Source organism: Lithobates pipiens, unplaced genomic scaffold, assembly GCF_037356315.1.
Source record: "Lithobates pipiens isolate NorthernLeopardFrog02 unplaced genomic scaffold, aLitPip1_a1.2 Scaffold_19, whole genome shotgun sequence".
NCBI lineage: Eukaryota > Metazoa > Chordata > Amphibia > Anura > Ranidae > Lithobates > Lithobates pipiens.
In genome coordinates this window covers 357,399,892-357,427,707 of record NW_027507764.1, presented here as the reverse complement: position 1 = coordinate 357,427,707, position 27,816 = coordinate 357,399,892, and the positions used below count along the sequence as shown (strand labels likewise).

General features: G+C 45.4%; 1 protein-coding gene across 2 annotated transcripts in view; it reads left to right on the top strand.

Annotated features, from left to right (window-relative positions):
* The first annotated feature begins 2,297 nt into the window (after positions 1-2,297).
* The window catches only part of RANBP9 (RAN binding protein 9), a 99,882-nt gene continuing 74,363 nt past the window's right edge, over positions 2,298-27,816 (top strand). Inside the window, exon 1 of one of the 2 annotated variants that reach the window (XM_077492219.1) lies at positions 2,298-2,543. In XM_077492219.1, the coding sequence (XP_077348345.1) occupies positions 2,396-2,543 (148 nt within the window). In that variant the 5' untranslated portion in view covers positions 2,298-2,395. The remainder of the gene's footprint in view (positions 2,544-27,816) is intronic. The other variant, XM_077492218.1, reaches the window with a different exon arrangement.

Here is a 27,816-nt window from a genome sequence, read left to right as displayed (position 1 = left end):
AAGATGCAGGGATTTTAGTGTTGGACTTCTACTTTAACCACTTCAATACTGGGCACTTATACACCTTCCTGCCCAGACCAATTTTGAGCTTTCAGCTATCCTACAGGGCGGGTATGGCTGGGGCTGTTGCTGTCCTCCAGGCGGGTATTGCTGGTGACTGCTGCTGTCCTCCATGGTGGGTATGGCTGGTGACTGCTGCTGTCCTCCAGGGCAGGTATGGCTGGTGGCTGCTGGCTATCCCCCAGGGCAGGTATGGCTGGTGGCTGCAGCTGGCTGTCCCCCAGGGTGGGTATTGCTGACAGCTGCTGCTGTATGTCCCCCCAGGGTGGATATGGCTGGTGGCTGCTGCTGTCCCCTAGGCAGGTATGGCTGGTGGCTGCTGCTGTCCTCCAGGGCAGGTATGGCTGGTGGCTGCTGCTGTCCTCCAGGGCAGGTATGGCTGGTGGCTGCTGGCTATCCCCCAGGGCAGGTATTGCTGACGGCTGCTGCTGGCTGTCCCCCCAGGGCGGATAAGGCTGGTGGCTGCTGCTGTCTTCCAGGCAGGTATGGCTGGTGGCTGCTGCTGTCCTCCAGGGTGAGTATGGCTGGTGGCTGCTGGCTATCCCCTAGGGGAGGTATGGCTGCTGGCTGTCCCCCAGGGTAGGTATGGCTGGTGGCTGCTGGCTGTCCCCCAAGGTGGGTATGGCTGGTGGCCGGTACTGCTGGCTGTCCCCCAGGGCGGGTATGGCTGGCAGGTACTTCTGGCTGTCCCCCAGGGCAGGTATAGCTGGCGGCAGGTACTGCTGGCTGTCCCCCAGGGCAGGTATGGCTGGCGGCAGGTACTGCTGGCAGCTGTCCCCTAGGGCAGATATGGCTGGCAGCAGGTACTGCTAGCTGTCCCCCAGGCATGACGGGCAGGTACTGCTGACTGTCCCCCCAGGGTGGGTATGGCTGACAGCAGGTACTGCTGGCTGTCCCCCAGAGCGAGTATCGCTGTTGGCACAGGTGGAGTGCATTTGGTATCACGTCGCCTGTGACAGGAGCCGGCGCTATACCAGAAGCATCGGCTCTGCTCTCTACTGCAGCCAAATGCTCTACTGCCGGCTCCATTCTTTGCTCTGGGATAACGGGATGGGAACCCGGGATCTGGGCTTGCCCACCTGCCATCCCAGAGCAGGAGGAAGCAGTTGTCACCCCTGGTGTAAAGTGACCATGTACAAAGTGCCTAATGAAGCCCAGAAGAACCCGCGCAGGGTATGCCTCTCATGTGACCTTTGCTTGGCGCCCAACAAGGAGGGAAACATGCAGGATGTGACTGGCAACCACCCCCTTACACATGTGGAGATAAACCAGTCGATACTGAAACCATCAACGTTTACCCACGGCTTTCGCTTGTACCAGAGACTGTACACGTCATTTGTGGCTCCCCGGGCGTCGGGGCTTTTACACCTCAGCACACAGGAAGTGGCAAGCGTCTGTGTACATGAGGCCTTATCTTGTCACCTTTGTTTGGCGCCCAACAAGGATGGAAACATGCAGGATGTGACTGGCAACCACCCCCTTACATATGTGGGGGTAAACCAGTCGATGCTAAAACCATCAACGTTTACCCGCGGCTTTTGCTTGTACCGGTGACTGTACGCGTCATTTGTGGCTCCCCGGGCTCCGGGGATTTTTTACGCCTCAGCATGCAGGAAGTGGCAAGCGTCCGTGTACATGAGGCCTTATCTTGTGACCTTTGCCTGGCGCCCAACAAGGAGGGAAATATGCAGGATGTGACTGGCAACCACCCCTTACACGTGTGGGGGTAAACCAGTCAATGCTGAAACCATCAACGTTTACCCGTGGCTTTCGCTTGTACCGGTGACTGTACGCGTCATTTGTGGCTCCCCGGGCGCCGGGGATTTTACGCCTCAGCACGCAGGAAGTGGCAAGCGTCAGTACACATGAGGCCTTATATTGGGGGTGGGGGGAGATGACAGGTTTTCCAACCTGTCTGATAGATATTTCCCCCTAAGTGAAGGATGGTTTGGGTGGGGGGTACCTTAGAGTACCTCATGGCACCCAAACATCAAAAAACCTTGGCTTAAAGTACACAAATGCAATCTCTGTCATCCTTTATTAATAATCCAACTAAGGCCAGGCGTTTCTAGTCAGGATAAAGGCAGAGGAGTGACTTTTTGTAGCATTTTTCTATTTATGACACATTGAAGAGTTCAGTGACAGTGGCCCCCCTAAGTGAGCAGTGTGTGTCCCATAGCTGGGCCGGGGGGCCCGTGTATGTGAGTGTGTGTGTGTCACACAGAGTGGAGTGCTGTGCTGAGGTGGCTCCTCCCGCTTCCTGTGCTGTGTGTTATGTGTGCTCCGCTCGGCCCCCGTGTGCTGCTTGTGTCTTCTTGTTGTGTTGTTGTGTCTCATGTCGTCTCCTCCTCTGCTCACCCCTCAACATGGGGGATCGCCGGGTCACTTCCTCCCCCGGGACCCGCCACCCCGAGCCTGGAGTCCCCGAGACAAGTGCAGCTACCTGGGCCTGTCCCACGGCAACCTGCGCGTCCACTACAAAGGTCAGCACCGACACCGGGGGGGGCGGATGGGAACGGGGGTGATGGGGATCTTGGGGTACGGGGGGGGGGGTTGTGTGTAGATTGGTATACAGGGAGGATTACGTCTCCTTATAAACACATCGCCTGTCAGCTGTACACAACAATGGGCTGACCGAGGCTCCTCTCTACATACAGCAGACGTGTTGTTACATGATCGTGTCTCCGGGCCATCGGTGGGGGATGGGGTATGTGATCAGGAGCTGACAGCCCAACTCCTGTCCCTGATCACAGCACCCCCACTCCTAGACCTGGGCCCCAATCTCATCATCATCACATCTGACTTCATCAGGACGACCATTGTTTTTATTTCATGTCATGGGGCCCCCCTGATCTCATCACATAGCGATGGGGGTGTTGTTTTTGTAGGAGATGACAGCCCACAACTGTTACCCTCCATCACATCACCCCCACTTTTAGATCTGGGGCCTTGCTCAGGATCGCACTGATCACCCGATTATCCGATTCATCGTATAGCTCAATGTTTATTTTATGATTATTAGTTGTTCAGGGCATCCTGATCTCAGATAGCAGTGGGGGATGGGATGGGGCTGTGTTATTTAGGAGGTGACAACCCAGCTCCTGCCCTGATCACATCACCCCTCTAATCTAGATCTGGGGCCTTGCTCAGGAGTATTTACATCGCCAGATTATCAGATCCAGGCTTTATTTTATAGCTCAATGTTTTATATGTTGTGGCTCAGGACATCCTGATCTCACATAGCAGTGGGGGATGGGTGCTGTGTTTATTAGGAGGTGACAACCCAACTCCTGCCCTGATCACCCCCCCCCCCCCCAATCTAGACCTGGGGCCTTGCTCAGAGTATTTACATCACACTGATCATCAGATCCAGGCTTCATTTTTATAGCTTAATGTTTTATTATATGATTATTTGTTGTGGCTCAAGACATTCGGATTTCAGATAGAAGTGGGGGATGGGGGGTTAGGAGGTATCAACCTCTAGCATTGATCAGCTTTCTAAGGCCTTGAAAAGAAATGTTTACACACCGATCATCAGATTGTCTGTCTGATTCAGGCTTAATTCTACAGTTTTACGATTATCCTAATCTCAGATGGGGGGGGGGGGGGGGGTTAAGAGGTGTCACCCCACTTCTGCACTGATCAGACCCCCATTACTGGGGGCCTTGAAAAAGGATTGTTTACATCACACTGATCATCAAATGATCTGATTCAGGCTTCATTTTACTGTATGATTATCCTAATCTCAGATGGGGGGGGGGCTGTTTTTGAGAGGTGACACCCCACTTCTGCACCGATGGGATCACCCCCATTACTGGGGGCCTTGAAAAGGAATGTTTACATCACACTGATCATCAAATTATTTGATTCAGGCTTCATTTATACAATTTTACTGTATGATTATCCTAATCTCAAATGAGGGGGGACTGTTTTTGGGAGGGGTCACCCCACTTCTGCACTGATCAGCCCACCCCTGTTTCTGAGGCCCTGGATGCAGAGGAATATTTAGATTCCCACCTAAGCATTGTGCTTATCAGCTGATCCCTTGCAGGTTTCATTATACCGTTTTTTAATCATTTTATTTATTGCCATTTGATTATTATTATTATATTTTGTGGCCCTGAACATCCTGATTCCCCCCTCAGAAGACAGCCAGGATGGTGGTGCTGAGCTCTGCCATTTCCAGACCCGGGTTATATGGTGAATATTTACTTTCCTACCTGACCCCTGTGATCATCAGCTTATGTTTCAGGCCTTGTCGCACAGGTCATTGTTTTATTTTTTTATGGCCTGTGATCCCATCAGATTGCGGGGGGGGGTTTCTAGGAGCCGACAGCCCAACTCATGCAGTACTAAAGTCACCCCTCATTTCTACACCTGGGCCTTGGGGTGACTATTTACATTCCTACACGATCATCGGGTGCTGTGTTTCAGGCTTCACCATACAGTTCAGTATCTTATTATTTTTATTTTTTGTTGAGCCCTATGGACATCCTGATCCTATCATATAGCAGTGGCAGATGGGGCTGTTTTTAGAAGCTGACAGCCTCTTTGCAGCACAGGGCTCACCCCCCCCCCCCCCCCCCATTTCTAGACCTGAGTCTTGGGGTGACTATTTACATTCCTACTTAAACACTGTGCTTGGCTTATCTGTTTCAGGCTCCCCAAGAACCTCTATTGTTTTTATTCAATGGCATTTAAAAGAAATTGTGGCTCTGGACACCCTGATCTCATCAGATGGCAGTGGGGGATGGGGGACTATTTTAAGGAGCTGACAGCCCACAACTCCTGCGGTGATCATCCAACCCGTATTTCTAGACCTGGGCCTTGGGGTGAATATTTACATTCCTAACAGTACCTTTGATCATCAGCTCATCTGTTTTCAGCCGTCATCCTACAGTCCTTTTTTTTTTTTTTTTTTCTCCTCCATGTCATATTTCAGTAGCATTAAGCCATACAATAGGATTGCATCACAGAGAGAGAGTCATTTATGGATGACAAATCCTCTGCTGATTTGTTTTTTGGGTTGTGTGGCTGGGTAGATAAATAGAAATTAGTGGACAGTTGAAGGCCTCATTCATCCTGGCAGTTCTATACAGAGACAAACGACACAAAACATAATTGTTATTGTGCGGTCATAGGGGTACTGCAACTTTCCAGAGCCTGCACTGAAATTTCAGCAAGAACGGCTTGCTGTCGTCATTTTTCTGTCACATGAACTTGCAGCGTGTTACTGCAGTTGTAACCGTGGTAGGAAAATGTTTTGATTCAGCGATGGTGACCATCATAGCGTCGAAATTGCAGCAAGAAGCGCCTTTTGATTATTGTGCTCGTCAGTACGTGGGTTAGCGCGTTCGGCCATCGGAAAGCTTTGAAAGAAAAAAATATTATTTTGCGTAAATAAATTCTGATTCTTTTAGCACGGATTGTAAGCTGTATACATTTATTTGTACTCAGGTTGTCCTATGAATGTATGTTGCTGGATAGTCCATCAGCATTCCCTTGAAATAATTGAAGCGTATATAGTGATGCCAGCACTGGATGTTGTGTTAGGGCAGTGAACCAGAATTCTGGGGTCGTGGCCCCCATTTGGGGTCGTGATGGCTCTTCTGGAGGGTAGATAATAGGCCCCATGTATAAAAAGGGAACAATAGTTGTTGGTTAAATCACATATATTATCCCCTTTTTCCTTCTCCCGTACTACGCTGGGAACATAATTGGGAGAATCCGGTTGCTTTTGGTTACTATTCATTCTTCAGGCACTTCCTTGCCTATGGTCCTCAGACATATCACTAAAATGTATTACAAATTAGAGTAAAAAATATTCAGATCTTTGCAGTTCTGCGTTTCTAAGAAAGTATGTGCTGCTTCTCAATGCTGCAGTTTGCTTTTCAGTCTACGTAATGAGCCGCGGTTAGCAGCCTGCTACAAGGTGATTTAATGGCGTTCATTTAATAGCACATAAAAACAGCTATTTCAATTTCGAAGGTTAGCAGTCTATAGGTTTCTTCTGAAATTACACATATGTACATTGGACCTTTTCAAGGGTCAGATCTGTACCCAGTCCTGATGACTTTGTGGGATCAGTTGACAAACAGAATGTCTTTGTTTTTTTATCTCCCCTCACAAATTTGTGTCGATGCGTTTTAAGATGCCGTCATTGGGCAACTTTTTTTTTTTTTTTTTTCTCTCTAAACTAAAAGTGTATGTGGGGGTTTTCTTTCTAAGAATCATTTGCCGAATCTCTAAAGATCAGGTTGCCCAAGCCAGTCCTACCAATTTTAAGTTAAAGGAGACGTACAACCAAAGCTCCGTTCCAGGAGAATGCTTGTAATCCAAAGTACTCCTATATCAAAGCGAGTTTCCCCATAGAAGTCAATGGAAACGAAGATAATTCATTCCGCATTGACTTCTATTGCATGCAATACCGCATGTGGCCAGGCGGGGGGGGGGGGGGGGGCACCGGAAAGCCTCAGTGACAGCTCGGCTGATTTCGGGAACCGAGTATTTCCGAGTGATTCTCCGGCACCTCTGGCCAAATGCGGTAATCAACTTAAAGTGGTTGTATACCCACATTTTTAACTTTTACCTACAGGAAAGCCTATAATAAGGCTTACCTGTAGGTAAAAAAAATATCTCCTAAACCTGTACGGTTTAGGAGATATTCCCCTCGGTATGCGCTGCTGACTGCAGCGGCGCATGCGCACAAGGGGTTTCTCGCCGTCAAAATCCGTCAGCGGCCGAGCGGCCGGACTGAAATCTCCCGCGCGCATGCGCGGGAGTGACGATATCGCGGCTCCGGCCACTCACAGCGCCGGAGCCGCGATACCCGGAAGAAACGCAGAGGGAGCATGTCAGCTCCCTCGGCGTGGATCGGGCCAGATGTCGGGGCCTCGTTCTAAGGTAAGTATTTCATAATGAGCTAGTATGCGGTGCATACTAGCTCATTATGCCTTTTGCTTTGCAGGTTTAAAAAAAAAAAAAAAAAAAAAATGTGCGGGTTTACTACCGCTTTAAATCCTGCACTTTTTGCGAGACAACACTCGCAAAGCGAGTCAGGATTAAAAAAAAAAAAAGAAAAAAAAGTTGCTCGTCTTTCAAAACGCTCGTTAACCATGGTTCCACTGTACTTCTCCTCTGGATCGGAGGAGTGCAGTTTATTCTACATGCCTGTAACCCATTTTCAGCTGACAGCGGGCTAAAGCCCACTGTTGGCTGACGCCACAGAGCCAGTCCAGGCTAGGAAAAGATTGCGACAATATGGTCGGGATCTGCCTGGACCAGCATCTGGCTCGGCCTCAGTGAGCTGCTGAGAGCCTGCGCTGCTTCTCCGACCCTACCACAGCGCACACATGAGGGCGCAGAGAGCCGGTGACTAACAGTCCTCAGCTCTCTGCTCACTGAGAACAGAGCGATCAGCAGTGTTTGATCGCTCGGTTCTCAGTCCTGGCGCTGGCTGGGAATAAATGGGACCGATGCTGTATCCACCTAAAGTAGGTATGATTAAAAAAATATAAAATAAAGGGTTCGAATCTCAGCCGCTTCAACAGGAGCTGACAGATTCAAACGATTTATTGGCAGGCTGAATGTACCCAAGTTGATCGCTCTATCAACTTGGGTACAACCAGCCTGATGGGTTTTATATGCGATTATTGCAAGCAGCTGTTATAGCTGCTAGCAATAATCTCGGTCTTCTCCTGGCCGGGATGGCTTCCCCCACATTCCTGTGGCAGAACACAATGGCTTTGTGGGAGGGATTCCCCTGTCAACACTGTCTGTTGTGATAGGGGAATTAAGCAAATGTCTTTCCTGCAACCTCGGGTTGCAGGAAAGAAACATGCACTGTCTATGGCTGGCCTTAGGCAGCCCAGTCTTAAAGCTGAAGTAAACCACCTATCCTTTACAGCCAAGGAAGCGGCCATCTTAGCCTCAGTTTGGTCTGCTATTGCCATTGCGCTACACATGTCATCAGTTATGACACAAGCCATTTGGTGGCTTCACATTTCAGTTTACAAGCAACTGTGACAATTATCATTCATGGAATGCCTTGAATGTAACTGTTTTTTGAGCAACTGTTAAATCGGTGGGTTTTGTTCTGTTTTAACATGTAGAGCTTTGTTAGGGTTGCATTCAGAGTAATCAAGTAAAGCAACAAAAAAACACTGTACGATTTACTGTTTAGAACTGGCTAGCACACCCTTTTCAGATACAAGATCATTTTGGACGTACAAGCAAAGTTACGAACCGAGAACTCTAATACCCTGTACACGGTTTGAAATTCCGATGGAAAAAGTCAGATGGGATTATGTTGTCGGAAAATCCGATAGAGCCCACACACAATCGGACTTTTCTGTCGGATTTTCCGACGCACAAAGTTTGAGAGCAGGATCTAAAATTTTCCGAAAACAAAATCTGATTGCATAAATTCCGATCATGTGTAGACAATTCTGACGGACAAAGTGCCACGCATACTCAGAATAAACTAAGACGATTGCTATTGGCTACTGGCCCGTTTTTTAGTCCCGACGTACGTGTTTGACGTCACCTCGTTCCGAACGGTCGGGTTTTCCGACAACTTTGTGCGACCATGTGTATGCAACACAAGTTTTGGAAAAAATCAGACGGAGTTTGTGGTCGGAATGTCCGACCATGTGTACAGGGCATAAGGCCCCTTTTACACAAGTGGACCGATTGGGTCCGCCTGTCAGTTTTTCAGGCGGACTCAATCATACCCTTAATTTTCCTTTTTATGGAGTGGTGGGTGTCAATGGATGTGTGTCTGTTCACACTCACCAACATCCAATCCGATCTGCTAAAAACAGATTCCCTTCCATCTAGCGGATCGAATGGCAGTTGGATGTAAACAGACAGGCAGTCTGTTTACATCCAACTGACTATAGAGGAGAGGGGACAGAGCAGACACAGACCAGCCATCAACAGACAGATCCCCCGCTGAGCAAGCGGGCTCCTAGTGGAGCCTGCCTCATGTGGCCTTACATATGCAATGAGTGTACCATCAGAAATTAGGGGTCGACCGATTATCGCGTGGCCGATATTCACTTTTTTAAAGAATCGGTAGCTGTCACAAACTTACCGATATTGGTCTCCCTCTGGGGCCATCTTTTTGGGGCCCACTATGTCATCGAACCGGTTAGAAGAAGCCTGGACTCAGAACGTTTTGCACCGCAGGCACAGTGCGCGGAGGCATGGCACACGCACACAAAATCATTACGTATGCTGTGCCCCTTTGCGCACTGGACCTGCAAACGTTCTGACTGTCGTGGCTTCTTCCACCTGGATAGGTCAAAGGATGCTGTCACCTCCCTCTCGTCAGACAGTGCACACCACAGAACAGTTGGACCACGGAGAATGCGCCAGCGAGCCAGACGGCCCTGAAAAAAAAGGTTTACTCAGATATAGCACAAAAGGAAGTGTGAGGTCTCTAACATCAATGTTTTGGGGGAGTACCCCCTTCTCCAGGAGAGGACTAGGTCTCAAGTGTCCACCTTCTGCTATATATGGACATTCTTTTTTATTAAGGTACTTTATTTGTGCTACAAAGCAGCACCTCTGCATTTCCCACCTAGGCCAGACTCTCTCCCCTCCCCATGTGTGTACAGGGATAGGGACAATTGTACACACTCACTCAGGTTGAACTGGATGGACTGGTGTCTTTATTCAACCTTACTAACTATGTAATTGTGTGTGTGCGCACAGATGTTCTGCAGGGCTTATAGCGGGTTCCATCCAAAAGTGGAACTTCCTCTTATTTGTCTCCTCCTTTTGACAGGTACCCTGTCCCCATTTCTGGGAGACTGGGCCATGGCAAATGATATCAGCAGATCGGCGCCCTCCTCCTTCCCCGCTGCCGGGCCGGTAGGAGAGCGCATACTCCGTTGGGACCCGGCGTGAAGCCGTAATGGAAACATCAGCAGCAGTGCCGATTATCGCTGGACTCCAGGACAGCTAAGACCCCTTTCACACCACACCGCTGATGGCGTCGGCGGTAAAATGCCGCTATTTTTAGCGGCGTTTTACCTCCGGATTTGCGGCGCATTTCGGCCGCTAGCAGGGAGCTTTTACCCCCCGCTAGCGGCCGCGAAAGGGTTAAAACCGCCGGCAATACGCCGCAATAGCGGCGTTTTGCCGGCGGCATTACAACGCTGCCCCATTGATTTCAATGGGGAGCAGCGGTGGAGGAGCGGTAAACACACCGCTCCTTCACCGCTCCAAAGAAGCCGCTGGCAGGACTTTTTTCTGACGTCCTGCCAGCGCACCGCTGTAGTGTTAAAGGCCCTCAGGGCTTTCACACTGCACACAATGGTGCAGCTTCTTTAGGGCGGATTGCAGGCGCTATTTCTAACGCTATAACGCCTGCAAAACGCCCTGGTGTGAAAGGGGTCTAAGTGTCTGATTATTAAAAGTCAGCAGCTGCAGTATGTGTAGCTGCTGGCTTTCAATTTTTGCAAGGGTGGGCAGACCTCCTCTTTAAGTTTCAAGAGAGCCCTGCACATGCATTGGTGTTCCTGGCCGTCTGTGCACTGTGGGGTTTCCCATGAATGCGCAAAGACTGCTACCAGGAAAGTCTGAAACCTTCCTTGCCTTTGTGTGGAAAATCGCTGTATGAGCAGATGCGGTCAGACCCGGTCAGAGCCCATGGGCACATCTGCGAATGTGCATGATGGTGGCGACCATGGTAACAGCATCTGCGTGAAGTCAGATCCAGGCAGTGTTCAGTTATCCTGACAGCCCCCCTCCCCAATCAATACAGACAGTGTTGAGAGGGGAATCCCTCCCGCAAAGCTATTGTGTTCTCCCGATGGGGGAAGCCGTCCCCGCTTGGAGAACACAGTAATTGTTTGCGGCTATAATAACCGCTAGCAATAATCGCATGTAAAGTCCTGATGGTTGCACTCAAGTCGATCGATCAACTTGGGTACATTCAGCCTGCCCATATATGAATCGAACTTCAGCCGGTTTAGCAGGATTTCTAACCATCTATGTCTGGCTATAGGCTGGTTTTATCGATCTGAATCAAGTGGCACAGTATATGTATGGCTTCACTGGGGTTTGGCTTTACATACTCCTATTGGTGTTATCATTTTTCAATAAAAATGGGACTTCAAAGTCTGCCTGCGAAAAGCATGCTGGGAGAATGATGTCATCTAATTCTGCTGCGGACAGAAGGATACATATCTCCCCTCCCCCCATGGTTATTTGCTGTAACTTTGTGACAAGTCACAGAGTGAGAGATAGCAGCAGGAGGCGAGCAGGTTTACCATATGTACACACAGACATGAAGGCCTGGAAATAGAATTGGCCTCTAGAAACGAAAGCTGGCCTGGAGGAATCCTCTAAAATTCTAACAATGGGTGGCCCTGCCATCTTGACAAAAATCGAATACCCTTTTGTCGAAGAGGCTGGGCAGAAAATGATCAACCAAACAGCTCCTGTGTCCAATCTGCAGGCGCTGATTATATACTCTGAGAGACGGTGTTCATGGCTATCAGATTGTACAATGCCAGCAAGGGAGACTTGTCCATCTGTGCTATTAACCACTTCAGCTCCGGAGCATTTGGCTGGCCAAAGACCAGAGCACTTTTTTGCGATTCGGCACTGCGTCGATTTAACTGACAATTGCGCAGTCATGCGAACTGGCTCCCAAACAAAATTGACGTTCGTCTTCCCCCCCCACAAATAGAGCTTTCTTTTGGTGGCATTTGATCACGCTATAAACAAAAAAAGAGCGACAATTTTGGAAAAAAAAGCTATATTATTTAACTTTTTGCTATAAATATCCCCCAAAAATAAAAAAATTCCCTCAGTTTAGGCCGATACATATTTTTAGTAGAAAAAATCACAATAAGCGTCTATTGATTGTTTTGCGCAAAAGTTATCACATCTACAAAATAGGGGATAGTTTTATGGCATTTTTATTCTTCTTTTTTTTTATTTTTTACTAGTGATGGCGGCAATCTGCGATTTTTTTTTTTTTTTTTTTTATCGTGACTGCGAAATTATGGTGGACAGATCGGACAATTTTGACACATTTTTGGGACCATTGGCATTTATACAGCGATCAGTGCTATTAAAATTGCATTGATTACTGTGTAAATGTGACTGGCAGTGTATGGGGTTAACACTAGGTGGCACTGTAGGGGTTAAGTGTGTCCTAGGGAGTGATTCTAACTGGGGGAGGGGGGGGCTGTGTGTGACACATGGTTATCATACTCCTGATCACAGGGAGCGCTGATCAGTAACACTTTCACTAGGCAGAATGGGGAGATGCTTGTTTACATTAGCATCTCCCCGTACTTCCTCTCTGTGAGATGATCACGGTTATGCCTGCGGACATCGAGGGACCCGCGATCCGACTCGTGGAGCTCACGGCCTGCTATTCAAGCCCCGCGAGATCATATAGTATAATGTGATTTCGTGCAGCAGAGCCAACCTGCTGCAGTAAAACTGAGGTGGCTGGCCCGCAAGCTGTTAAGCTAGGTACTCACAGGCAATTCTTTGTGTGTGTTTTTTTTTTTTTTTCTTTCGTTCAACCAGCGGGTTGAACAGAAAATGACAGATCCCCCGCATCAACACAAACGATGTTGTTTCTGGGATCTCTCCTGCTGAGACATTGTATTCTGAGGTCTAAAATAATCTGCCCTTCAACACACCCACAACCCGATCCGCAATAGTGAGGCAGAATCTTTCTCCCTTGGCACTTAGGAGATCGTCATTTAATGCCCCCCGGCGATCTGCGCATACACAGTGTTGATGTCACACCAGCTGATCAACGAATCAGCTGGAGTGACGTTGCGAACTGCGCATGCGCAAACCCAGGAGAGGCATTTTTCAAATGGAGGGCATTTCTAGATAGAACGCCAGCTCCGGGTGTACCGGGCTTTAGCGTGGATGGCAGAATCTGTTTGGATTTCTTTCCTTCTGCTCACAGGCTGTTGGAGTACGACAAGCGGTAAATTAATTCTCCCTGGAGAAGAGTCCCTTGAGAGGAGATCTGATCACGATATTCGAATAGCTCAACGGTAATGCCAACGTAAGTACAAAACTTTTCAGTCCCAGGGAGTGTAAGAGGACACGGGGCCACACGATGAGGCTGGAAGAGAAGCAGTTTAACCTAAAGCTGCACAGGGGGTTTTCCCTGTGGGGGCGATGAGGATGTTGAACTCTCTTCCACAATCGGTGGTGTTAGCAGGAAGTATGGATAGTTTTAAAAGACTCTTGGATGTGCATCTTAGCGAAAGCAATATACAAGGATACAAGGGAATTCCCCCCTCCTGACACCTCTCTGGGCTCTTCCTTGTGATCGGAGAGCCAGGTATCTTATCTAGGGGTGCCACTGTGTTATCATAGATCTAGCCGAGGACCAGAATGTCCCATGGTCTAGGACAGTGATGGCGAACCTTGGCACCCCAGATGTTTTGGAACTACATTTCCCATGATTTCTCCACTACAGTGCTAGAGCATCATGGCAAATGTAGTTCCAAAACATCTGGGGTGCCAAGGTTCGCCATCACTGGTCTAGGAGGATGGAAATGATGTAACAACATCTGTCCTAACCAGAAGTGATGTCAACACTGCCTCTCCCCCCCCTTATTTATTTTTTTGCTGATCTCATGTTTTTTAGGGTAAAGGAGAGATCTGACCCCAGATATCTCCATAAAGAGGACCTGTAATACCTTATTTCTATCACAAGTGTTTACATTTCTTGTGATAGGAATAAAAGTGCTAGAAAAAAATAAATGGGGAGTGTAACAAATCTTTAAATTTTTATAAATTATTTTTTTTTATTTGTTAATGCGTCCCTGCCCCCCCCCCCCCCCATGCTCGTGCGCAAAAGCGAACTCATATGTAAACAGTGTTCACAGCACACGTATGAGGCATAGCCGTGAACGTTAAGTGACATCAATAATTTGAGCGCTAGTTATTTCCTTTGTAACTCTGAACTGGTAATCTGTAAGAATGTTTAAAGCGTCACTTATGCAGATTTTTAAGTATCGTAGTTTGCCACCGTTCCACAAGCATGCACAATTTTAACCACTTCAGCCCAGGAAGATTTTGCCCCCTTCTGGCTAGAGCACTTTTTGGAGTTTGGCACTGCGTTGCTTTAACTGACAATTGCGCGGTCATGCAATGCTGTACCCAAACAAAATCTGTGTTCCCCCCCCCCCCCCCCCCCCCATGAATAGAGCTTTCTTTTGGTGGTATTTGATCACCTCTGCGGTTTTTATTTTTTGCGCTATAAACAAAAAGAGTGACAATTTTGAAAAACAAAACAAAAAACAATATTTTTTACTTTTTGTTACATATCCCCCCATGTAAAAAAAATAAAATTCTTTGTCAGTTTAGGCCAATATGTATTCCTCTACATATTTTTGGTAAAAAAAAAAAATGCAATAAGCGTATATTGATTGTAGATGCTATAACTTTTGCGCAAACCAAACTATGGGAAAGATTTATGCAGTTGTTTTTTATTTATTTTAATATTTTTAATAGTAATAGAGGTGAACTGTGGAGACTTTTGACACTTTTTTTGGGACCATTGATATTTATAGAGCGATCAGTGCTATAAATATGCACTGATTACGGTATAAATGTCTCTGGCAGAGAAGGGGTTAACTGTGTTCCCTTACTGTGTTCTAACTGTGGGGATGGGACTAACTAGGAGAGATGACAGATCGCGCCCGCCGGCCACGTGCATCGGGTCCTTTGGCACTCGCATGCCCTTTGGTGGATCTCCTGGGCAAAGCCGTATATATTTTTTCGTTCAGGAGAGCCATTCTGTCGCAGTATATCTGCGTGAGTCGGTTGTGAACCAGTTAAAGAGTAACATGTTGGGTATCTACTTGGCGTAACATCATCATTTATATTGTACCAGAAAGTCATGTTCTATATTGATTCTTTGCATTTAAATTCATTAAAGTCATTATTTTTTTATTTTTTTTTGCAAAAAAAATTAAATATTGCAACGACCACCACTTTATTCTCTAGGGCTTCTGCTAAAAAAAATTGGGGGTTCTAAGTAAATAATTTTTTTTCTTTTCTAGAGGTCACAGAATAAGCCTGTTCTGTATGCTGCAACGCATTGCAACAGGATACATTGAGGTGTGTTGCACTACATAAAGATGACATGCTTTTTCTGTAGTGCACCTAAACCACCTCAACGCAGCCTTAGCCCCGGTTCACACTGGTGCGATGTGGGGAAATGCACAAGATTCGCTGTGTTTCCCTGCATCGCATAGCATTGACGCTGTGTGACCGCAATGCAGTGCAATCTGTTGTGGGTGTCAATGTTAGATTAATGACACCCTAAGAGAGATCGCAGGTATGGCTCAAATCGCACCGCACACCATCCCAGGTGATGTGTACAGAAATGCGGTGCTATGCGGTGCTATGGCCCTAAGACAGCCCATAGATTAGTCCATTTTTTTGTTTTTCCGTTCCACCAGCAAGTTGAATAAAAGAAAAAAGCTAACTCTATTCCCTCATCCACACACTCTGTGGAGGAATCCTCCCCACTGAGCCTTTCTATTTTGACAGTGGAAAGGATTCCTCGCTGTCCAAATACACTAATCAGTGCTGCCAGCTATAGCCTGCACTGCTGATCAAGTGGGGAAAATCGGACAGGGCGGTGATACAGGAGTTCTGTACAACTTACCTGCCCACACGTAGATGAAAATTCAATCCATGTATGGCCGGCTTAAAGCTGATTTCCATGTTTCCAGTCACTTAAAATGGTTAGTTTGGGCCAAGCTGGTCCAAATGAAGTATTTCCTTCGCTAAGTGTTGCACTGGCTCTAAGCCAGGGGTCTCAAACTGGTGGCCCTCCAGCTGTTGCAAAACTACAAGTCCTATCATGCTTCTGCCTGTGGGAGTCTTGCCTGTAACTGTCAGCCTTGCAATGCCTCACAGGACTTTCGCAACAGCTGGAGGGCCACCGGTTTGAAACCCCTGCAGCACTGTATGTAGCTTTAGCTACATGCAGTACACAGTGCTGGGTTCTGACTGTGAGACAATGCAAAGTCTGTCTGAGAGGCACTCAGCCATTCATAGGCAGCTTTGCATTCTGTGAATGAATATGAAACTTCCTCTGATTGTCGAAGGGGCGGGCTGATGACGTCACACTGAGGTGACTCATTCACAGAATACAAAGATGCCCCTCAGACTATTTCTGCATTGTTCTGGGTGTGCGACAGGAAGTCTCTGTTTCACAGCTGGAACCCAGCACTGTGTAGCTGAAGCTACATACAGCTTATACAGTGCTTGAAGCCAGTGTATCACTTGGTGAAGGAAATCGTTTGTTTGGACCAGCTTAGCCCAAACAAACTATTTAACCACTTTCAGACCGGACCATTTTGCTGGTAAATGACCAGAGGTCTTTTTACACTTTGGCACTGCGCTGCTTTAACTGGTAATTGCGCGGTCATGCAATGTTGTACCCAAACAAAATTTGCGTCCTTTTCTTCCCACAAATAGAGCTTTCTTTTGATGGTATTTGATTGCCTCTGCGATTTTTATTTTTTGCGATATAAACGTAAAAAGACCGCAAATTTTGAAAAAAAATGATATTTTCTACTTTTTGTTATTAGAAAAATCCAATAAACTCAATTTTAGTCATACATTTAGGCCAAAATGTATTCAGCCACATGTCTTTGGTAAAAAAAAAGTCAATAATTGTATATTTATTGGTTTGCGCAAAAGTTGTCACATCTACAAACTAAGGTACGTTTTCTGGAATTTACGCAGCTTTTAGTTTACGACTGTCTATCTCATTTCTTGAGGTGCTAAAATGACAGGGCAGTACAAAACCCCCCCAAATGACCCCATTTTGGAAAGTAGACCCCCTAAGGAAATTGATAAGAGGCATGTTGAGCCCATTGAATATTTTATTTTTTTGCCTCAAGCGATTGAATAATGACAAAAAAAAAATTTTTTTTTTTTTTTTACACAAAGTTGTCACTAAATGATATATTGCTCACACATGCTATGGGCGTATGTGAAATGACACCCCAAAATAAATTCTGCTGCTTCTCCTGAGTACGGGGATACCACATATGTGGGACTTTTTGGGAGCCTAGCCGCGTACAGGGCCCCGAAAACCAAGCACCGCCTTCAGGCTTTCTAAGGGCGTAAATTTTTGATTTCACGCCTCACTACCTATTACAGTTTTGAAGGCCATAAAATGCCAAGATGGCACAAAACCCCCACAAATGACCCCATTTTAGAAAGTAGACACCCCAAGCTATTTGCTGAGAGGCATGTTGAGTCCATGGAATATTTTATATTTTGCCACAAGTTGCGGGAAAATTACAAACTTTTTTTTTTTTTTTTTTTTTTTCACAAAGTTGTCACTAAATGATATATTGCTCATGCATGCCATGGGCATATGTGAAATGACACCCCAAAATAAATTCTGCTGCTTCTCCTGAGTACGGGGATACCACATATGTGGGACTTTTTGGGAGCCTAGCCGCGTACGGGGCCCCGAAAACCAAGCACCGCCTTCAGGCTTTCTAAGGGCGTAATTTTTTGAGTTCACTTCTCACTACCTATTACAGTTTTGAAGGCCATAAAATGCCAAGATGGCACAAAACCCCCACAAATGACCCCATTTTAGAAAGTAGACACCCCAAGCTATTTGCTGAGAGGCATGTTGAGTCCATGGAATATTTTATATTTTGCCACAAGTTGCGGGAAAATTACAAACTTTTTTTTTTTTTCACAAAGTTGTCACTAAATGATATATTGCTCACGCATGCCATGGGCATATGTGAAATGACACCCCAAAATAAATTCTGCTGCTTCTCCTGAGTACGGGGATACCACATATGTGGGACTTTTTGGGAGCCTAGCCGCGTACGGGGCCCCAAAAACCAAGCACCGCCTTCAGGCTTTCTAAGGGCGTTACAGTTTTGAAGGCCATAAAATGCCAAGATGGCACAAACCCCCCCCCCCAAATGACCCCATTTTAGAAAGTAGACACCCCTAAATTTAGGGGTACACTAGTGAGACTAGGTAATAAATGGCGGGTGCCCTGAAACTATAAAAAAATAACTAACCAACCAGCGTCACCTGTAACAGTTATATGGTGATCACTGGTGAAAGGGTTAACTAGGGGGCAATCAGGGGGCTTTATGCGGTAGTATATGGGGGTCCCTGGCGCTATAAAAAGCTGCGGCGAACCTAAATACCTACCTGCCTAACTAGCGTCACCTGTGACACTAATACAGCGATCAGAAAAACGATCGCTTATTAGGCTGGGTTCACACTGGAGCGATGCGGGAACGCCACGAATGCGCGGCGGGTTCCCGCATCGCATGCCTCCCGGCGGCAGTTCACACTGCCCTATGCGAACTGCTGGGAGTGTCAGTGAAATGTTAATGACACCCCCAGATCAGTTCGCATATCGCAGTGCGATCTGCAAACTTGGATCGCATGGTGTGAACACCCATGCGATCCGATTCTGCTGCGGACCAAAAAAAGGGTCCCGTGCGAGTTTGCGGCGGGTGCGGCGGGTGCGACACGAATTCAGCCATACTATCTGTATAGCTGAACTCGAATCGCACAGAGATCGGATGTGATTTGCACTGCAGTGCGGTGCGAATCACATCCGTTCTCATAAACCGCTGCAATGTGAACCCAGCCTTAGTGACACTGGCGACGGGGGGTGATCACGGGGTTAAACCTTTATTGGGGGGGTTAGGGGGGTACCTTAGAACTAAAGGGGGCTAACCCTAACTGCCCTAACAGTTATTAGTCACAAATGACACCTGCCGGGTGATCAGGGGGTTAAACCTTTATTAGGTAATAAATGGCGGGTGCCCTGAAACTATAAAAAAATAACTAACCAACCAGCGTCACCTGTAACAGTTATATGGTGATCACTGGTGAAAGGGTTAACTAGGGGGCAATCAGGGGGCTTTATGCGGTAGTATATGGGGGTCCCTAGCGCTATAAAAAGCTGCGGCGAACCTAAATACCTACCTGCCTAACTAGCGTCACCTGTGACACTAATACGGCGATCAGAAAAATGATCGCTTATTAGGCTGGGTTCACACTGGAGCGATGCGGAAACGCCGCGAATCCGCGGCGGGTTCCCGCATCGCATGCCTCCCGGCGGCAGTTCACACTGCCCTATGCGAACTGCTGGGAGTGTCAGTGAAATGTTACTGACACCCCCAGATCAGTTCGCATATCGCAGTGCGATCTGCAAACTCGGATCGCATGGTGTGAACACCCATGCGATCCGATTCTGCTGCGGGCCAAAAAAAGGGTCCCGTGCGAATTTGCGGCGGGTGCGGCGGGTGTGGCGGGTGCGGCGGGTGCGGCGAATGGCTGAACTCGAATCGCACAGAGATCGGATGTGATTTGCACTGCAGTGCGGTGCGAATCACATTCGTTCTCATAAACCGCTGCAATGTGAACCCAGCCTTAGTGACACTGGCGACGGGGGGTGATCACGGGGTTAAACCTTTATTGGGGGGGTTAGGGGGGTACATTAGAACTAAAGGGGGCTAACCCTAACTGCCCTAACAGTTATTACAGTCACAAATGACACCAATGCAAAAAAAAAAAAAAAAAAAAAAAAAATGACATTGGTGTCACTGTGACTGGGGGGCAGGGGTAATTGGGGGGGTGATCGGGGGGTAAAGGGGGGGTGTGAGTGTGCCTGGCATGTTCTACTGTGTGTGGGATGTGTTGGTGCAACTCACTGATCCGCTCTCCTCCGTGTCGGAACGAAAAATACCGACACGGAGGAGAGAATACATCACTTCCTCTCCTGTGTTTACATTACAGGAGAGGAAGTGATGTCACCGGGGATTTCCATTCGTCGGGAGCGATCGCGAGGGGGTGGCCATGAATGAATGGCCGTCCCCTCGTCCGGGATCGCTCCCGAACGAAAACCGACCGCCGCAGGCACCGGGCGGGGGCCCGATCGGGCCCCCGACCCGCGGGAGGCAAAGCACGTACATGTACGTGCTTATGCCTGCCCGTGCCATTCTGATGACGTACATCGGCGTGAGGCGGTCGGCAAGTGGTTAAAGTGACAGGGAACATAGACATCAGCTTTAAGCCTATTTAGCAGAGATTAACTGACCAGTGGTTCAAAATTTGGTTAAAAGACTGGCATTTAAAGGGATTATGATTCTACATTTTTTTTTTTAAGTAAAAATAAGCAGTTGGGTTTTTTATGTATTTTCCGTTAGATGATCTTCCAACAAGGATCAAGGATTGGGTTTCTAAAGCTGGGTACACATGGATTGAAAATTGGCCTGCTCGGCAAGTACCAACCAAATTCCAATATGTGTTGCCTTCCATTTAGACAGAAACTGTTCGTTTTTTTTTTTTTTTTTTTTTTTTTTTTTTTCACTCGGCCTGTTGGTTGAAGGAAAAAAAAAAAACTGTGTACCCAGCTTTAGGGTTACCTCTAGAAGTAAAAAGTGCTTCTGATGTTTCAAATTCTCAAAAACACTTGCATTTTTGGCGAATCTTTGTTACTTGATCGATCCTTCCCTATTGTCAATACAAAGTGAGGAGAAAGTTGCTAACTATGTCTGCACCAGACCGGTGGACAAGACTCTTCAGAAACTGTAGTGGGTCCTTTTTCTTAAGCTCATCCATGACCAAGACATATGAACATCACAGATGTCTGTAGGACATTACTTGAAGTTAGTTTGCTTGGTTCAGTGTGTGAATATTAGTGAGTGAATCTTGTAAGTTGTTGCTTTTATAAATAAGATGAAGGTTATTGACTGAAGAAATCTGGTGGTGCCATATTGTTTTTGCAGTGGGTGAAGTACTGCTGGAGAGCATGATAAAGTGGGTTCATTTTTAATTGTATACACCAATCCTCACAGTCTGAAGACCTGGTTAAATATATACCGAGCCCCACAGTCTGAAGACCTGGTTATATATATATATATATATATATATATATATATATATATATATATATATATATATATATATATATATATATATATATATATATATATACACTGATCCCCACAGTCTGAAGACCTGGTTAGTATTTTATTTCCTCATTGTTATTTTGGTAAGTGGGAACAGCTTTTAAAGTGGTAAACAACTAAACGTTTAGTTGAATTGTTAGGCTATGTTCCTGATTTCTCTGTAAACCTCTTGAGTTGACCATGAATAACCTACTCCTCAGCAGTTCAGCAAAAAGTCACACTCTGGATCAGTCTGAAATGACTAATGGCCCGTACACATGATCCGAAAATCATGCGAAAAAAAAAACGCTTTCAACATGATTGTATGGTAATCGGATCGTTAGTACAGAACTTTCAAATCATCCGATTTTATTATTCAACTGGACAAGCACGAAAATTTTGTTAACTATTAGGAAATTGAACTTGGCTGTAAAAGGCTGAGGAAGATGTGTGTTTTTTTTATTTTATTTATTTTTTTTTTTACTTTTTTTTTAATTTTTTTTTTTTAAAGTGGTTCTAAAGGCTCAAGGGGTTTATTTTTATTTTTTTATTTTTTTACCTTTAAAGCGGTTGTATAGTCCTTCTTTTTCTTTTTATTTTTTTACTTTTACCTACAGGTAAGCCTATAATAAGGCTTACCTGTAGGTAAAAAAAAAATTCTCAACCTGTATGGTTTAGGAGATATTCCCCCTGACAGCGGCACTTGCATGCAGGGGATTCTCGGCTGAAAGCCTGGCAGACGCCGAACCCTGGCAGAAAGAAATCTCCCTTGCGCATGGCGCTGTGAGTGGCTGGAGCCACAATACCCGGAAGACACACCGAGGGAACATGCCGGCTCCCTCAGCGTGGATCGGGTGAGATGTCGGGGTCTCGTTCTAAGGTAAGTATTTCATAATGAGCTACTATGCGGTGAATACTAGGTCATTATGCTTTTTGCCTTACAGGTCTGGAAAAAAAAATGTCAGCAGGTTTACTACCGCTTTAATACATTCTGTGCATGAAGGAAAAAAAACTGTGTGCAGCTAATTTCAATTGTATGATGAGGAAAATTGAAGAAGGATGGAAGAAAATGTTCTAATGATAATTGATTTTCATTGGCCAAAACTTGTACTTTTTGTAATGTGCATCACAAAATTGAATGTAAAGCTCAAAACATTGGCAATTTAAACAAAAATTGTCATGGTTTTCAAAGGAAATTTGTGAAGTCCATAATGATGCCATCTAATGCCCTGACATTTCAATTTTTCTGGAATTACATATGTATGTTCGAGCGCAATTCTACTGGTGCACGGGTAGCTTAAAGCCCAACTCCAGGATAAAATGAACTCCTCTCTCTGTTCACTAGGTTAAAAAAAACTGGTCATCCAGTACCGGATCTTCTTTGTATTTACTTCCTGGATTGGTCTTTCTTCTGGGTGTCCACATCATTGTCTGCATGACATAGACTCCCTTTGTCTGGCCAGTCTTCTCTGGATCCATAAGCCTACTGACATTGCAGTGAGGGGAATGAAGGGGGACCAGACAGCAAAAGTTAGTGTTACTAAACCCATAAAGGTAAAATCAGTCTGTATATGCAGTAAAGCATGCTTGTTATACTCTCTGTGGAACCTAAGGGGTTAATCATCTGCATTGTGTATAAAGACTGATGCTGTCTTCTCTGATCCTCCTTTTTTCCACAGTCCCCAATCCATCTCCTGATAGAACAGAGCCTGGGGGGCACTCTGCACATGCTCAGTTTTGTGTCTATTGCTAGAGAGTTTTATTTCTTTGGGAGGGTGCATGTGATCAGCACAGGGCCAATCTGCACTGTCCAGACAAAATCAGGGGTCCTGCAGTCTAAGACAGTCAGAGGAGAATGAAAATTCCTTCTACAAGCTTTAACCAGTGCCGGACACTGATAAAACTCGTAAGACTGCTATATACTGCTGATGAGAAAAGGTATTTAGCAGTTTATATTTACTAAAATAATTGCATTTCTGCTCTCTGTGTACTGTGGGAGATGAGATCTAGTGAATGCAGGGTCCTGTGTTTAATAAAACTTTAATGTGCAGTGATGGATTACTGGTCCCCGCAGGTGGGGACATTGTCAGCTAGGGATCTGGATGGGTGGGATGCAGGTGAGTTTAACTGGCTTCACCGGGTAGGAAATGGGTCAGACAGGAATGGGTGGAAAAAATAGATTTTGTTTAGAGCGTTAGGACTCCTTTTGTAAACTGTACTGCATAAAGCAGAACTGAGGTTTCCTGTAATACATGCCGTTTAAAATAGAACTAAAGGCAAATCTGTTTTTTTTTTTTTTTTTTTTTTTTTTGTTACATTTGGATAGCATAAGGGAAGGGTATAGATAGTTTTTTTTTATTTTATTTTTTTCATTTTTTATTTTTTTATTTTTTTTTTTTACCTTCACTTCCTGTCCCTAAGCCAAAAGAGGAAGTTGGAGGAAATCCCTAAGTAAGGAACTCTATGGTCGTCACCGGAACTAATGTTCCCACTGGAAGATTTTCCGTTTACTACTGTTCTGGTGTCGTAACAAAATTGGGGATTATTTTTTGTTTACTTTCACTCTTGATGATAAAGGTAAAAATGACAAATGGGATGAGTTTCCCTAAGGGGACAGCAAGAAAAAACAGACAGAGGTTCCAATCTCTCTCTGTGTCCAAAACGTAAAAAAAAAAAAAAAGGGGGTCTATTAAGTTATACTTTCATCTCTGTGTTACTTCTTATGTGAAGTAGAGCGATTTTAATAAGCGAATAAAATAGTCATTGTCAGCACTAAAAGGTGCAAAACGGCAGCCTAGAAATCAAGGATCCCGAGTTATTTTTCAAATCCTCCCTTCTTTTTTTTTTTTTTTATTAGTAAGGATTTCACTGCTAATTCTATTGTTACTCAGGAAGGTTTTACCTTTTTTTCCTGTTTTTAGTGAATGTGTACCACCAGGACAGGAAGTAATGGAAATAAGTGACAAGGGCAAAAACAATAACCTTTATTATTTTTTTTTCCAGCAGTGTGGATGAAAATAGTTTTTTCCAGTAGGGACACAGACCGTAGTAATGACGTTACAGAATTGGTATTATTTCCTCGTTCTAGTCAACACCTAAAAAAAATAGCTTTGGTTGGAGTTGGGCTTGAACCATTGGCATCACTACTGGTCTGTAGCAGTGGCAATTGACCATCTTGCTGTTAAAGTGGATGTAGACCCGATTTGAGCTGGGCACATATATCTGTAGTGTTTTCCTATCTCTCTTCAAAGCACTAAGTCCTGTGGCTTTCTCCTGCTCCCTTCTTCTGTTAGCCTTACAACTTCTGACAAGTTCTCTGACACAGGAGATAAAACCAGGTTGAATTTTGTGTCGGGGCGGGTGCTATAAATTAGCAGAGAGTAGAGCTGCACAATTAATCATCCAGAATCGTTATCGCGATCTTGACTTCTAGGCAAAGAATTCCTTCTGCTCTTCTGAAGCCACAGTGTCAAAAGAAAGGAAGAGAAAAACTGGGCAGTCTGATAAGAATCAAAACATTCTTTATCCGTTGCACTTAAAGGGGTTGTAAAGGTTTGCGTTTTTTCACCTTAATGCATTCTATACATTAAGGTGAAAAAACATCCGACAATACCACCCCCGTTTTACTTACCTGAGCCCGTTCACCTGCTGCGCTCGCCCCCGATATCCTCTTCGCCACTCAGCCTAGCCATTGATTGATTAGAGTGGATGGATTGAAATCAGCGCAGCCATTGGCTCACGCTGCTGTCAATCACATCCAATGACACGGTGCACCAGGTGGCAGGACCAAGTGATACAGTGAGCGGCTATAGCCACCGGTCGTATCACAGAAGCACGCCCGCAAAAACTAACCACCATGTGAGAGAGCTCGCATGAAGGTGGTTAGTTCTTACGGGGAGGAGCAGAGACAGCCGCGAGGGACCCCAGAAGACCAGGTTTGGGGCCACTCTGTGTAAAATGGGCTGCACAGTGGAGGAAAGTATAACATGTTTGTTATTTAAAAAAAAAAAAAAGTTTTAAGTATGAACATTGTAACAATTGTTCAATGGAATAAACTTTGTGTAAGTGAAAAAAGTTTAATCATTTAAACACTAAACCTTTTTCTGACATTCGTTGGTTTCAAGTTAAAATCATTTTTTTTTTTTTGCTAGAAAATTACTTGACACCCTAGAGAATAAAATGGTGGTTGTTGCAATATTTTATGTCGCACTGTATTTGCGCAGCCATTTTTCTTTTTTTGAACAAATTATTTTAATTAATGAAAAAAACAAAACAAAAACAAAAAACTAACCACTAAAGTTAGCCCCCCTTTTTTTCTTCTTTTTTTTTTTTTGTGAAAGATTTTATGTTGTGAGAATCACGATCTTTTTATTCTAAACAAAAAAAACTGTTATTCTCATTTTGGCCAGAATCTTGCAGATCTAGCAGAGACTCACTTTCAGAGCTGTCCTGCTCTACTCACAGGACAGCTCTGAAAGTCTCTGCCTATCTGGAGCGGGGTGTGTGCCTTTCCGCCATTGGCTGTCTCCCAGTGTAATCCAAGACTTCTCTCACCGTGCAGAATGAGGAAGCGAAAATTCTAACATGATTTGCACTTTTTAAACAATATATAAAGCTGAAGACAGCAGATATACATGTAAAATTTATGTAGAGAGATTTGTTTCATCTCTGTGTATCATCTTAGGCTGTTCACATCACTGGGTATATGCAAGGGTTTACATCCACTTTAAGGGTTAAAAATCTCTCAGGAGGGCCACATAGATCACAGGAACTGTGACCAGCTAACCCTTCTGGTGAATGCCACAATAGTAGAATGACAGTTTGGGTCTGGTTGTTATAAATTATTGTACGAGTCTGTTTTTGTTCTACAGCAGAGTACATTGTCTTGTTGAGGATATTCTATTTTTTTTTTTTTTTTATAGCCTTTCTGTTCCTCTAATTGTATTTAGCTCTGTTGTGGGTGATAATATTACTATGTTATTTTTTTTTTTATTATTTTTTTTTTTTTTGTGAGTTGAAAACAAAACCAGCAAGCATCATATTTAAAGCGGTATTACGCCTAAAAGCAAACCTTTATTTTATTGCAGCTTACCAATTCTTAGATGTGATGGCTGTATTACCGTATATACTCGAGTATAAGCCGAGATTTTCAGCCTCTTTTTTGAGGCTGAAAGTGCCCCCTCGGCTTATACTTGAGTCACCGCTGTCTGACTGCTCGATCAGCGTATCGAGCAGACAGACGGCGGACATTAAAATTCAAAAGCCGCGCCTCCTTCTCCGCCTCCGCCTGTGATAGGCGGAACACTGAATTTCCCAGCAGTCAGTGTTCCGCCTATCACGGACATCCGCTCATTCTCATACTACGGACGAGTATGAGAGGATGTCCCTGATAGGCGGAACACAGGCTGCTGGGAAATTGAGTGTTCCGCCTATCACAGGCGGAGGCGCGGCTTTTGAATTGTAGAATGGCCGCCGAGAAGAGCGGCGATCCTGGAGCGGCGATCCATCGGCACGACACGGGACGGAGGAGGCACGGGACGGAGGAGGCTCGGGACGACGGCGGCTCGGGACGGAGGCTTGGGACACAGGTAGGCTGGACACACACACAAGGCTGCACGGACACACACACACACACACACACACACACACACACACACACACACACACACACACACACACGGATGGATACACACACACACACACACACACACACACAGGGATGGATGGATGGATGAATACACACACACACACACACACACATACACACACACACACACAGGGATGGATGGACGGACACACACACAGGGATGGATGGATGGATGGATGGATGGATGGACACACACACAGGGATGGATGGACGGACACACACACAGGGATGGACGGACACACAGGGATGGACAGCCATGTCTCACCCTCGGCTTATACACGAGTCAATAAGTTTTCCAGTTTTTTGGGGGTAAATTGGGGGCCTCGGCTTATATTCGGGTCGGCCTATACTCGAGTATATACGGTAGTTAACTTTTTTAGGCTTTCTTCTATTTTTTATTTTTTTGCTCTGGGGATCCAGCTGTCTGTATATTATTATTATTATTATTATTATTATTATTATTATTATTATTATTATTTTTATTTATTTTTTTCTCAACAAAAAAGCTCTCTTGCAGTTATATAAATGAGACAGACCATTTAATACTGGCAGTGGTGGTTAAAATCGGCTTTTATTTAATAAAATTTTTTTTATTTTTTTTAAAAGGGGAACAAAAACAACCTTGCTGTAACTGATTTATAAAGTGTGAGCTGGAGGGCAGATTCAATGTTAGTGTTTTTTAAATCTGCTAGTACTTCTAATCACCCCTCTCCTCCCTCACCCCAGACTGACCGTGCTGCTGTCCAAATCAGCTCCCTGTGCTTCTTCATCCAGAGTGGTGTCTGTATAACATAGGAGGTGTGTTACTGGCCCGATTAATAAGGTGAAAACAGAGGGGAAAAGCTTAAAAAAAGAAGGCTAATACAGCCAGTACACCTAATGATTGTAACGCTGCGATTTATTACTTTTTGGGTTTATTTTCGCTTTTATAAAAAGATAATTTATTATTTCACATTTGTTGGATGGTTCCTTCTGCCGGCCCCTGTTTTTTAATACAGGACAGTGATGTAGGGCAACAGAATGTAGCATAGCTTAAAGGAGAAGTAGGGCCAAAGCTCTTTTGGCCCTTTTTCTCCTGTGGGCCACAGGCCTGCACTTAGTTCTGTTCTCTTGTGCCCCAGATCCAGCCGACGGCGGGCTAAA